We start from the raw sequence: 13,364 nt of genomic DNA on the forward strand, positions 1-13,364 counted from the left end.
GGGTGGGAAGATTTGGGAGAGTGACATTGAAACATGTAGAATATCATGTAAGAAACGAGTTGCCAGTCCAGGTTCGATGCGAGATACTGGATGCTTGGGGCTGGTGCACTGGGACGACCCAGAGGGATGGTGTGGGGAGGGAGGAGGGAGAAGGGTTCAGGATGGGGAACACATGTATGCCTGTGGCGGATTCATTTTGATATTTGGCAAAACTAATACAATTATGTAAAGTTTAAAAATAAAATAAAATTAAAAAAAAAGAATATAGACATGTAGGACACTTATTGAGTGACTTCACTTTCACTTTTCACTTTCATGCATTGGAGAAGGAAATGGCAACCCACTCCAGTATTCTTGCCTGGAGAATCCCAGGGACAGCGGAGCCCGGTGGGCTGCCGTCTGTGGGGACACACAGAGTTAGACACGACTGAAGTGACTTAGCAGCAGCAGCAGAGATGTATAGACATTTAGAGATGTATATCTACAGATTCTGATATTTATATAGAAGTATATAGACCTCCGGGACTTCCCTGGTGGCTCAGATGGTAAAGAATCTACCTGCAATGCGGGAGACTTGGGTTTAATCCCTGGGTTGGGAAGATCCCCTGGAGAAGGGAAAGGCATCCCACTCCATATATATATGGGCTTCCCAAGTGGCACTAGCGGTAATGGCACCATCTGCCAATGTAGAACACATAAGAGATCCAGGTTGTGGGTTCAATCCATGGGTCAGGAAAATCCCCTGGAGGAGGGCATGGCAACCCCCTCCAGTATTCTTGCCTGGAGAATCCCATGGACAGAAGAGCCTGGTAGACTATAGTCCATGGGGTCACGTAGAGTTGGGCATGACTGAAGTGAGTTATCAGGCATGCAGCACATACACACATATATATATGAATAGAGACAAGTAAATGACGAGATAGTCATCCAGTGGAATCCATGGAGGAGATGTCAAAAGATGCTGTAATCTTGTCTGCTGTGTTCCTATCCATGATATGTATATACAATCTCCCCTTTTTTCAGCAGCTCCATGTTTCCACCAATATCCGCCTAACAGGTTTCTCTGCTTGCACTCCATCCTGCCCTCCCAAACCCAACCCTATTCACGCTGTGACCACAGAACAGCTAGAATAATCCTTTGGAAATGTAGATCCCTATCCTACTCAGCACTTTCCAAGTGGCTTCTGATTGCACTTTGAATGAAATCTGAAGTCCTTACCCTAGAGCTTCCCAAGGCCCTATACGTATGGTCACTACCTTTTGACTGTGCCAAGCATGCCTCAGGCCTTTGCACTTGTTAAGCCCTCTGTCTGGGAGGTTCTTCCCGAACATCATCAGGTGAAGAATCTTCAGTTCTCGTCCTCTTTGTCCTTGTGGAATCCTGAGACACAGGAGCTGTGACAGAGGGTGTCCTGACTTGGGGATCTGACTTTCCTTAGTTATTGCTGATGGCTTCATATGGTCTAGACTAGGGGGCCCCCAACTTCTGGTGATCTGAGGTAGAACTTATGTAATAATAGAAATAAAGTACATAATATATGCAATGCGGTTGAATCATCCTATAGCCACTCCCCCGGCATTTCACCATCCATGGAAAAATGGTCTTCCATGAAACCGGTCCCTGGTGCCAAAAAGGTTGGGGTCCCCTGGTCTAGACTATCGCACATGGGTGATGGAAGTTCCAAAATGAACAGAAACCTTTCAGAGTGAAAAGTGAAAGTGTTAAGAGAAACATGAAATTCATGTTTCAAAAACATATGCACTTTCCTCTGATAATCTTGGCTCCTATGTCAAGTGTGGATGCCACTTCTCTTCCAGATCATCGGGGTTTTTGCAAATGCTCATGCCTTTCACATGAAACTGCTTTCAACATATTCCAGAGGACTCAACATAACTTATTCTATCGGTTAAAGGTCAAGCATTTAATAGTGAGAACTTTGAAACATGGAAAATCTACTTGAACACATTCCACAGTGGGAAAAATAAAAATGAACACAGGTGAAGTTAGGGAGAGACATAGGGAAAATTCCAAAGCAGTGACTGGAAGGTCAGCCTCTGATAATAAGATAAGTGCATTTCGTCTGGCAAATGTCTATATTCTTTCACTTTTTGTTTTTTTTTTTTGTTTGTTTGTTTTTGTTTTTGGAAGCAGCTAGACTAGTCTGGAGAAGCACAGGTCAGGACAGTGGTGTGTAAATAGTATCCATCTGAATCCTTAAATCAAACATAAGCAACTGATGGGACTTCCCTGGTGGTCCAGTGGTTAAGAACCCACCTGCCAATGCAGAGGACACGGGTTGGATTCCTGGCCCAGAAAACTAAGATTCTACATGCCACTGGGTAACTAAACCCACGTGCCACAACTACTGAGCCTGAGACCTAGAGTCTGTGTTCTGCAACAAGAGAAGCCACCGCAATGAGACGTCCTCGCACCACAACTGGAGAGAAGGCCCTGCTCACCCGAACTCGAGAGAGTCCGCACTTAGCAACCATGAGCCAGTGCAGCCAAAAAAGAAAAAAGAAAGCAACTGGTAAGATGGGGAAGATGGGAATTTCAGAGACCTAAGAGGGGTTACCCACAGAAAGTTTAAGATTCTTGGTAAAGGAAAGTCCTTCCAGCTCTGTTCCCATTTTATTTTTTAACTTAATTTTTATTTTACATTGAAGTATAGCTGGACTTACGATGTTGTGATTCAGCTAGTGGTTCAGTTACACATACATGCACATTCCTTCTTTTTCAGATTCTTTTCCCATATAGGTTGTTACAAATATTGAGCAGAGTTCCCTGGGCTCTATAGTAGGTCCTTGCTGATTTTCTATTTTCTATATAGTAGTGTGTATACGTTAATCCCAAATGCCTAATTTATCCCTCTCCTTGCTGTTCCCATTTTCGATGGGAAGAACTTTCTTGAATCTCTTCATTTCCCCCACTCCCTCCTAAGCTTGTTAAGAAGCTTCCCTGGCGGTTCAGTGGTTAAGACCCTGTGCTTCCAATGCAGGGGAGCAGGGTCGATCCCTGGTAGGTGAACTAATCCCACATACTACATGGTGTGGCCAAAAAATAAAAATATAAATAAATAAATTTTTAAAATTCAAAAAGAAGACTATGAGGCAGCAAGGAGGGGCCTGAAAAGGCACAACCAAGGTGTGTCTGGGAGACAGTCAAGGGGTGAGGACAAATAGCCAGTTATTTTGACTGTAGCTTACTTCTCCCTTGGCTTCCCCTACAGGTCCTGTGCCTCTATGGGGGTGGGGGTGGGGGGCTCTGAGCTGAAAGAAATAAGAATGAACCAAGTAGCTGTCAGGTGTATCAAGCCAGCACCTCCTCTGGCTTCATGACAAATGGTCAACCTATGTGTTCAGTTCAGTTTAGTCGCTCAGTCGTGTCTGACTCTTTGCGACTCCATGAATCGCAGCACACCAGGCCTCCCTGTCCATCACCAACTCCCGGAGTTCACTCAGACTCACGTCCATTGAGTTGGTGATGCCATCCAGCCATCTCATCCTCTGTCGTCCCCTTCTCCTCCTGCCCCCAATCCCTCCCAGCATCAGAGTCTTTTCCAATGAGTCAACTCTTCGCATGAGGTGGCCAAAGTACTGGAGTTTTATCTTTAGCATCATTCCTTCCAAAGAAATCCCAGGGCTGATCTCCTTCAGAATGGACTGGTTGGATCTCCTTGCAGTCCAAGGGACTCTCAAGAGTCTTCTCCAACACCACAGTTCAAAAGCATCAATTCTTTGGCGCTCAGCTTTCTTCACAGTCCAACTCTCACATTCATACATGACCACAGGAAAAACCATAGCCTTGACTAGACGGACCTTTGTTGGCAAAATAATGTCTCTGCTTTTCAATATGCTAACTAGGTGGTCATAACTTTTCTTCCAAGGAGTAAGCATTGTTTAATTTCATGGCTGCAATCCATCTGCAGTGATTTTGGAGCCCCAAAAAATAAAGTCTGACACTGTTTCCACTGTTTCCCCATCTATTTGCCATGAAGTGATGGGACCTGATGCCATGATCTTAGTTTTCTGAATGTTGAGCTTTAAGCCAACTTTTTCACTCTCCTCTTTCACTTTCATCAGGAGGCTTTTTAGTTCCTCTTCACTTTCTGCCATAAGGGTGGTGTCATCTGCATATCTGAGGTTATTGATATTTCTCCTGGCAATCTTGATTCCAGCTTGTGCTTCTTCCAGCCCAGCGGTTTTCATGATGTACTCTGCATATAAGTTAAATAAGCAGGGAGACAATATACAGCCTTGACGTATTCCTTTTCCTATTTGGAACCAGTCTGTTGTTCCATGTCCAGTTCTAACTGTTGCTTCCTGACCTGAATATTGGTTTCTCAAGAGGCAGGTCAGGTGGTCTGGTGTTTCCATCTCTTTCAGAATTTTCCACAGTTTATTGTGATCCACACAGTCAAAGGATTTGGCATAGTCAATAAAGCCGAAATAAATGTTTTTCTGGAATTCTCTTGCTTTTTCCATGATCCAGTGGATGTTGGCAATTTGATCTCTGGTTCCTCTGCCTTTTCTAAAACCAGCTTGAACATCAGGAAGTTCACGGTTCATGTATTGCTGAAGCCTGGCTTGGAGAATTTTGAGCATTACTTTACTAGTGTGTGCTGCTGCTGCTGCTGCTGCTAAGTCGCTTCAGTCGTGTCTGACTCTGTTTGACCCTATAGACGGCAGCCCACCAGGCTCCCCCATCCCTGGGATTCTCCAGGCAAGGGCAAGAACACTGGAGTCGGTTGCCATTTCCTTCTCCAATGCACGAAAGTAAAAAAATAAAGTGAAGTTGCTCAGTCATGTCTGACTCCTAAGACCCCATGGACTGCAGCCCACCAGGCCCCTCTGTCCATGGGATTTTCCAGGCAAGAGTACCGGCGTGGGGTGCCATTGCCTTCTCCGTACTAGCATGTGAGATGAGTGCAATTGTGCGGTAGTTTGAGCATTCTTTGGCATTGCCTTTCTTTGGGATTGGAATGAAAACTGAACTTTTCCAGTCCTGTGGCCACTGCTGAGTTTTCCAAATTTGCTGGCATATTGAGTGCAGCACTTTCACAGCATCATCTTTCAGGATTTGAAATAGCTCAACTGGAATTCCATCACCTCCACTAGCTTTGTTCGTAGAGATGCTTTCTAAGGCCCACTTGACTTCACATTCCAGGATGTCTGGCTCTAGATGAGTGACCATACATCGTGATTATCTGGGTTGTGAAGATCTTTTTTGTACAGTTCTTCTGTGTATTCTTGTCACCTCTTCTTAATATCTTCTGCTTCTGTTAGATCCATATCATTTCTGTCCTTTATCGAGCCCATCTTTGCATGAAATGTTCCCTTGGTATCTCTAATTTTCTTGAAGAGATTTCTAGTCTTTCCCATTCTGTTGTTTTCCTCTATTTCTTTGCATTGATTGCTGAGGAAGGCTTTCTTATCTCTCCTTGCTATTCTTTGGAACTCTACATTCAGGTGTCTCTATCTTTCCTTTTCTCCTTTGCTTTTCGCTTCAACCTATGTGTAAAGCTCTGGAATTCCACTCCCCTAGAGGGCTGTGTGCATGCTAGATGGCTTCAGTCTTGTCTGACTCATTGTGATCCTATGGACTGTAGCCCACCAGGCTCCTTTGTCCACGGGATTCTCCAGGCAAGAATACTGGAGTGGGTAGCCATCTCCTACTCTAGGGGATCTTCCCAACCCAGGGATTGAACCTGCATCTCTCATGTCTCCTTCATTGTCGGGCAGATTCTTTACCACTAACACCATCTGGGAAACTCCCATAAGGGCTGCTGCTGCTGCTGCTAAGTCGAGTCAGTTGTGTCCAACTCTGTGTGACCCCATATACGGCAGCCCACCAGGCTCCTCCATCCTTGGGATTCTCCAGGCAAGAATACTGGAGTGGGTTGCCATTGCCTTCTCCACCCATAAGGGCTAGGTCTATGCTTTACACAGTGACCCCCAACCCTCTCCCTTGCTAGCCAACACCAGTTACTTGATGGACATTTCTGAATGAATGAATGAACATTTCTTAAGCTCCTACTATGGCTCAGGCTCTGGGGACCCTGTGGAGACCAGTTAGACAAGGAGTTTGCTCCCGTGGGATCTGCAGTCCAGTGTTAAAGGGATGAACATATAAACAAGAGTCCCTCCAAGATGAGCCTTCTGAGTTGAGATGGACTCCTACCCTTCTCTGGGCTTCCCTGGTAGCTCAGACGGTAAAGAATCCACCTGCAATATGGGAGACCTGGGTTCGATCCCTGGGTTGGGAAGATCCCCTGGAAAAGGGAATGGCAACCCACTCTAGTATTCTCACCTGGGAAATCCCCAGATAGAGGATCCTGGTGGGCTACAGTCTATAGGGTCACAAAGAGTTGGACATGACTCAGGTGACTTAGCACGGATGCAGCTGCTTTCACAAAGGAGGTGACTTGTGGACAGAGCTAGAATTGGCCCCAGAACTTGGAGGTCAGGGGAAGGGGAAATTCTGGAAGTTGTGTTAACATAGTAAGCACTCTGTTCTAAGCTAGCACCTCTGTTTATTTGTTGTGACTGGGAGATGGGAGCTATTTAAGATTAAGTGGTGGAGGGAAGGGGTTGCTTCCTAAAATGCCAGCACTGCAAAAAACTGTTACTTGGGAGAAGCTGACTGGGTTGCTGTCAGAATAAATAATGAGGAATATGGGAAGGTCCCCAGAACAGTGCCAAGGTGCAGTAAGAGTACAGCAAGTGAGACTTCAAAATAATTCCCATTGCAGGTTTCCCTGGTAGTCCAGTGGTTGAGGGCCTGCCTTGCAATGCAGGGGACATGAGTTCCAAAGCAGGTGGTGGTGGGAGGGCAGGATCCCATTGCAGGGCAAGTAGGCCTGCGCACCACAACTACTGAAGCCCACATGCCCTGCAGCCTGTGCTCCACAAGAGAAACCACTGAAATGAGAAGATGGCATGCTAGAGAGAGCCCACGGGCAGCAACAAAGGCCCAGTGCAGTAAAAAAAAAAAAAAAGATCCTATGGCAGTTTCCTCTCCATCTCTATAGCAGTCATCATCTCTGGAAACATCACCTTAATCAGTCCTCCAGCTTATTCCCTTGCTTCCTGAAGACTATTCGCAATGCTGCAGCCAGAGTGACTCCTATGACAGTTATAGTCAGAGTATGTCCCTCAGCTGACAACCTTGCAGTGGTCTCGTGTCACGCAAGGTAAAAGCCAAAATCTTCACTGGTCTCCAGGAACCCACCTGAGCTTCCCCCTCTTCCTTCATTGACCTTGTCTTCTACTCTAGGTCTCAAGTGAAAAGATACTGGCCTCTCAGCTAGCTCAGTAACCACATCCAACACTCTCCTGCCTCAGGACCTTAGCACCTGCTGTTCCCTCTGCCTGGAAACTTTCCTCCAGGTTACTAAGTAGCTCACTCCTACCTCAAGTTATTGATATAATTACCTTTTTAATGGGACCTTCCCTGACAACCTTTTTCAAATAGAAACACTCCTCCCATGTTTTCTACCCTTCCCTGATTTTTCATAGCACCTATTACCTTTTATTACATGAATAATATTATATTACTCTTTTTTATGTATGATACTCATTGGTATACTGTTTTTTATTGTACGTATTATACTATGTATGACATTTATATAATGTATTTGTTGATTGACCCCGCTCCTCCCCACACCTGTCCCCTACCCCTTATCTCCTGTTGACTGAGGGCAGGAATTAACGCTTTGCTCGGTGATGTATCTGCAAAGCCTACACGGTGCCCGGTACCCAGGAGGTGCTCAGTAAATACGGGTAGGACCAAAACAAAAAAAAAAAAAGAAAAAAAAAATCAATCGTGAACGAAAGAATACATGAACGAGCCTGCGGTCTCTACCTCGACTCCCGGCCCTGGTTTAACCCCTTCGCGCTGCAGGTGAGGCTGGGGAGCCGAGCCCAACGCGCCTGCGCAGCACCACCGGGTGGGCGTGCGCAGGGTAGTCCCGGAGCAGCGGCAGCACTCCTTTTCGAGGCGCGGCGCCCGCGGAGGGTTACATTCGGGAGAGGCGGGGCCTTCGCAGGTCGGGGGATTTGGGGGGCGGGGCTCTCTGGGAGTTCGGGCGGGGCGGCTGCTCCGCGTGCAGTTGCTCCACGTCTGCCTCGCCGCTCGCCCGGGGTCCCGCTCCCGGCCTCTGCTGCCGCCCCCGGCTCGGTCCCCGGCCTGCTCCCGGTCCTCCGCGCAGCCCCGGCCTTCTCCGCCGCAGCCATGTCCAAGGAGCCACGGGCCGGGCGGGAGGAGATCCTGGAGTGCCAGGTGATGTGGGAGCCTGACAGCAAGAAGAACACGCAGATGGACCGCTTCCGGGCAGCAGTGGGCGCCGCCTGCGGCCTGGCACTGGGTGAGTGCGGGGTGAGCGTCCCGGGGGGCTCCCCGGCCACCTCTTGGCTGGACCAGGGGCTTTCAGAAATCGGGCTCCTCCCTTGGCCATCCGAGGGACATTATTCCTGGAGTCCCGGGAGCCCCTTTTTCCTGGACGTTGGCGTCAGGGCCCATCTTAGTTGTTGGAATGGTCTCCTGATTTTCATCTTCCCGCCTCTGGGGGTTGGAGGAGCCACTGGACAGGGGGGGGCCCGCCCTAGGGGGTGGGACATCTTCTGACTGTGGGGTTTTGCCCGCGTGTCTGTGCGGGGTGTCACTTCCTCTCTTTTCGGGGAGCCAGTCTCCTCTTCTCTGCAGTATCCATCTCTCTGGTAGGGTAGCCCCTCTGGTCTTGGCACCCCTGTGGACCGAGAGATCCCTTGTTAGCCATTCCTACCTGTGAGGAGTTCTCCCTGGAGTCTTGCCCTCACATCCCGGGGGCTTCTGTCTCTCTGACCCAGGTCTTCTTTGACCCTTAGCTCTTCCCTTCTATTGAGGGGTGGGTCACTTGGCAGCCACATTACCTGGTGCTGACCCCTCACTGCACCCCCCTCTCTCCCCCCGCCCCCCCGCAGGCTGACCCTGGTAGAGGCCAGCCTAGATTCTGGGCATCCAGGAGATGGATGATGCTCAGGCAGGAGGCTGTCTCTGGGATTGGGGTGGAATTCCTCCCCTTATGTGTTTACACTCCCAGCCCCAAACAGAACCTAGGCCAGTACCCCGCTTCCAGCTCCCTCCCTGTCCTCAGGAGCCACCTGGGTGCGATGGCCCTTTTCTGAGTGAGAAGCTTTCCCCCAGCTCTATCTGGCTGTCCACCTACTTCCTGCATCCTCCCTTCAGCGATTTTTCATCTCATTGTGACCCTTTCCCCCTCGTCTCGCCCCTCTGCCGGCTACAGGGACTCCTGTGGTTCTGTTGGTGGCATCACTGTCCTCAGGGAGCCCCACAGGAATGGAGACGGGTCGTCTGCCTTCCAGCATGGTCCCCGTTCCACCCCAGTGCCCGCATCTCCCAGGGGGCCCTGGTTTCCTCTTCCCTGAACACTGGCTGGTTTTCCTCCTTCCTGCTTCTCTTCTCTTTAGTACCTGCTGCCTGCGGGCTTTGCCTGAGCAGCCTTGAAGCGAAGGTCTGGTTGGTCACACCTGGGCTCTGAGACTCACAATGGCTCCTTGTTGACCGTGGATTTGCACATCCTGCCACCTGGCAGCTTGCATGTCCTCCACAGCACAGTGGGCATCATAGCTTCCACAGGTAGCCCCTTCCCTTGCTCACCCAGCTCCCTCCCTCTCCCGGCTGCCTGCTCCCTGGTGACAGGTGTGGCTTATTACTCCCTAGGCCTTTTTTTTAGGTAATAGTTGGTAAGTTAATGTGTGTTAGATTGGGGGACAGAGTTATTTCTTTTTGGTTACACCGCACGGCTTCTGGGATCTTAGTTCCCCCACCAGGGATTGAACCTGGGCCCTCGGCAGTGAGAGCACAGAGTTCCAACCACTGGACCACCAGGAAACTCCCTGGGGCACAGACTTGATTCCCACCAAGAGCCAGGAGTGGAACCACATCCTTCTTTTGTGTTTCCGTGCCTTGATTCCATGTCTCTTTTTCTTCTGCCAGCTGTTCTCCCTGACTCTTTACAAAATGATTTCACAGAAGGGCAGTCCTGCGAGACGCGTGAGGCTGAGCTATCACCTAACTGCCGGGATTCTGAACTGGCTCTGCCACTTACTAGCTGTGTGGTCAGAGGGAAGTCACTGGATCTCCCGAGCCTTGGTTTCCCTCATCTGTAAAATGGACATAATGAGAGGACTGACATCATTGGCTGGGCGTGAAGGCCATCAGGCTGAGCGCTCTGCCACACCTGGCCGGGGGTGGCTGAGCAGACACTGGCAGGCACCAGTAGCCCCCAGACTGTCTGTCCAACTTCTGTCTGCCCTTCAAGGCTGGGACTGGTGGCCTGCTGGCCAGGGTGAAGCTGCAGAATTAGTTTGGGCTTCTCACACTGAGTTGCAGTCTCCTTGAGAGACTGCATAGGAAAAGCAAGATTTCCAGCTTCTTTGGCAAACCCACCGGCCTGTGATGATGGGTTCATGTCCCCACAGGTGGCATCAGCTGAGCTGAGTATGGCTCCTCTCTTGGTCTGGGAGTGCTTTAGACCTTTTTTTTTTTTTTTCCTCTTCCTCCTCTTCTACTCCTGCTTCTCTTCTTTCCACAGGCCTGGCCCTGGACATCTTGGGCTTTGCTTTAGGAGCCAACTCAAATGCTGTCCTCTCTGATTATTCTCTTTACCGCTTTCTTTTCCTCTCTCTCCAATTGCATATAATTTGGACTTTTAACCTGTCTTGCCTTTTCGGTTAGTCGTGAGCATGTTTTTTTTATTGGCCTGTGAGGCATGTGGGATCTTTGTTTCCTGACTAGGGATTGAACCTGTGCCCCCTGCAGTGGAAGCATGGAGTCCTACCTACTGGACCATCAGGGAATCCCCTATTTAGCCTTCTTATTTGCTTAAACACAGCACTCTTGAACTTGTCTGTGCCATCAGCAATGGCTGGTGTGTGGCTGGTAGGCAGCACTGAGCAATGCTCTTGTCTGGATGTAGGGAGAGAGCAAGGGATGCGTCCTCACAGACTGGCTCAGCCCTACTGCAACCCTGAGATGGGACGAGTCGGGGGGCATTCTCCAGCCCCACCAAGACCACTGCCAGTGGGAGGATTCTATCCTTGTGTTTTGGAGGGGCAGGGCCTCCCTGGAACTATGCAGTCTCTTCCAGGACCAGAACCGTAGGTTGGTTGGCTTTTGTCATGGCTTCCAGCAGAGTTCGTCTGGGAATCCACAGCATGCCCATCTAGACCTTGGGGTCCTCTGGGTGCAGACCTTGGGGGCAGCCTGCAGCCCTGTGACACTTGGCCTTGTTTTCAAGGCCCCAGGGGGCATACTACATGCACCAGCTCTCGGTCATTAGGGGAGGCCACCAGCTTTATGGTACACGTTACTTTTTGCTTTTTATACACAGCCATTAAAAAGAATATATATATATATATATATATATATATATATATATATGACTGTGCTAGGTCTTTTAGCTGTAGTACATGGGGTCTTTGATCTGTGTTGCAGCATGTGGGATTTAGTTCCCTGACTAGGGGTCGAACCCTGCCCCCTTGCATTGGGAGCCCCGAGCCTTAGCCACTGGACCACCAGGGAAGTCCCAGTACATGCTGTTCTGGAGGACTGGGCCAAGTGTCTTTACATCACAAACTGCAACTCATCTCTGCATACCAGCATCTGGGGGAAAACTGGCCAACACAAAGAAGGCCTGGTCTCCATTCTCAAACAGCTCAAGTGTCCTTGTGGGGAGAAGGCTCTCACAAAGGTAGCAGCACTGAGCAGTGTGTGTAGGGGCGTGTGTTGCACACCTTCTGAGCTCCAAGGCTATTAGGATGCTGGTAAAGGGGGCTGACAGGACCTTGAGCTGAGATGTGAAAGGTGTAGGTGGGTCAGAATTCTCACAGGTGGGGAGGAAGAAGCCAGTGAAGCTGCAGGCGGGGCTTATAAACTCAGAGGCCTGCAGGGACCAGGCAGGTGATGAGATATTAATAACAGTGAATGTTTATTGAGCCCTTGCTACACGCCAGGCCTCATTTGGGAACTTTGCATGGATTAACTAACTTAATTCTTAGTAACCTGGCCAAATAGTTGGGGCTCTCATCAAGTTTCCCAGCTGAGAAACTGGAGGCTCAGAGTCTTGGCTAAGGTCTCATAGCTGTGACCAGTAGGGCTGGAGTCAGTGCCCTGAGCTGCGGTATCAGGTTGCCTCTGGCATGTGTGTGAAGGGCCAGGTGGGGCGGCTGTTACCTGCTTTAGCTGTTTGTCATCATGTGTGACTGCTGCCTGTTGCTTCATTGCGAATCACCCCAGGACTTAGTGACAGTAAACGACAGTAGACGTTTAGTATCTCTCAGTTTCCATGGGCCAGGCTTCTTGGGGGGCTTAGCTGGACAGTTCTAGCTTTGGGTCTCCCAAGGCTGCGTCTATCTGTTCTCATCTGAAGGCTGGACCGGGGCTGGCAGCCACACTATTCAGGGGCTGGCTCGCATGGCAGTGAGTCATTGCTGGTTGTGGGCAGGGGGCCTCCGCTACTTGCCACCTAGGACTGCTTGAGTGTCCTCCCAATGTGGTCACTGGCTTCTCGCAGAGCAGGTGATCATGACAGCAAGAACTGCAGTGCCCTTATGACCTTCTGACCCAGCCTCACAAGGCACTCAAGTTGTTTCTGTAACAGCTGGTTGGTTGGTTGGATCAGACTGGCTCAGCTGGGGGCAGGGAGGGGACACCTGTTGGCCAGCTCCCACAATCAAGACACCTGTCTTCTTGGGAGAAGCCAGAAATTCTGAATTTCATTCAGAAACCCAAATTTAGTATCAGCTGCTTCTGTTTCTTTCTGAGCATTGTGCAGACTGAATGAGACATGCCTGTGGTTGGTCACCCAGGTGTCCGGATCGTAGCCTCTGAGCCCAGGTTGGGGTGTATGTGTGTGAACAGAAGCCCTGGAGTCCCTGCTTGACTGGAGAGTTGTGGACGGTGGGAGAGTTTGGGCACAAACTCCACCCACTTCTCCATGGGTCATTGGGAAGTTGAGATGGCGTTGTGACCTCCACCTCTTGGGTCGGCAGGCTGGTTACATTCCTCCACCCTGCTAGATGCTGTTGGGGATGCAGTTTGTGATGGGCTATCAAGGTCTTCAGGGGAGGCCTGCATTTCAAGCTCCGGCTCCATCTCTTGTGTCAGCCTGGGCGGGGTTGGAGGGGTGGGTGGGTGGTTTGGTGCCAGAGCTCTTTGCAATTTGTGAGGATCAAGATGATTAAAAAAAAAAAAAAGCCTGGGAGAGGGAGGACCTGCAGGGCCTGTTTTTCTAGTGTGGTCTCCCCCAGGCTTCCCGGAGGCTCTGCTGCTGGAGAAGCGCCCTGGGCCTTTCACTGCCTCC

The 13,364-nt window shown here is 49.7% G+C and overlaps 1 protein-coding gene across 2 annotated transcripts in view; it reads left to right on the forward strand.

Annotated features, from left to right (window-relative positions):
- Positions 1-8,067: 8,067 nt before the first annotated feature.
- AACS (acetoacetyl-CoA synthetase) overlaps positions 8,068-13,364 on the forward strand; it is a 54,998-nt gene continuing 49,701 nt past the window's right edge. Inside the window, exon 1 of one of the 2 annotated variants that reach the window (XM_027567040.1) lies at positions 8,068-8,366. In XM_027567040.1, the coding sequence (XP_027422841.1) occupies positions 8,234-8,366 (133 nt within the window). In that variant the 5' untranslated portion in view covers positions 8,068-8,233. The remainder of the gene's footprint in view (positions 8,367-13,364) is intronic. The other variant, XM_027567041.1, reaches the window with a different exon arrangement.

Source organism: Bos indicus x Bos taurus, chromosome 17 (assembly GCF_003369695.1).
Source record: "Bos indicus x Bos taurus breed Angus x Brahman F1 hybrid chromosome 17, Bos_hybrid_MaternalHap_v2.0, whole genome shotgun sequence".
In the NCBI taxonomy this organism is placed as follows: domain Eukaryota; kingdom Metazoa; phylum Chordata; class Mammalia; order Artiodactyla; family Bovidae; genus Bos; species Bos indicus x Bos taurus.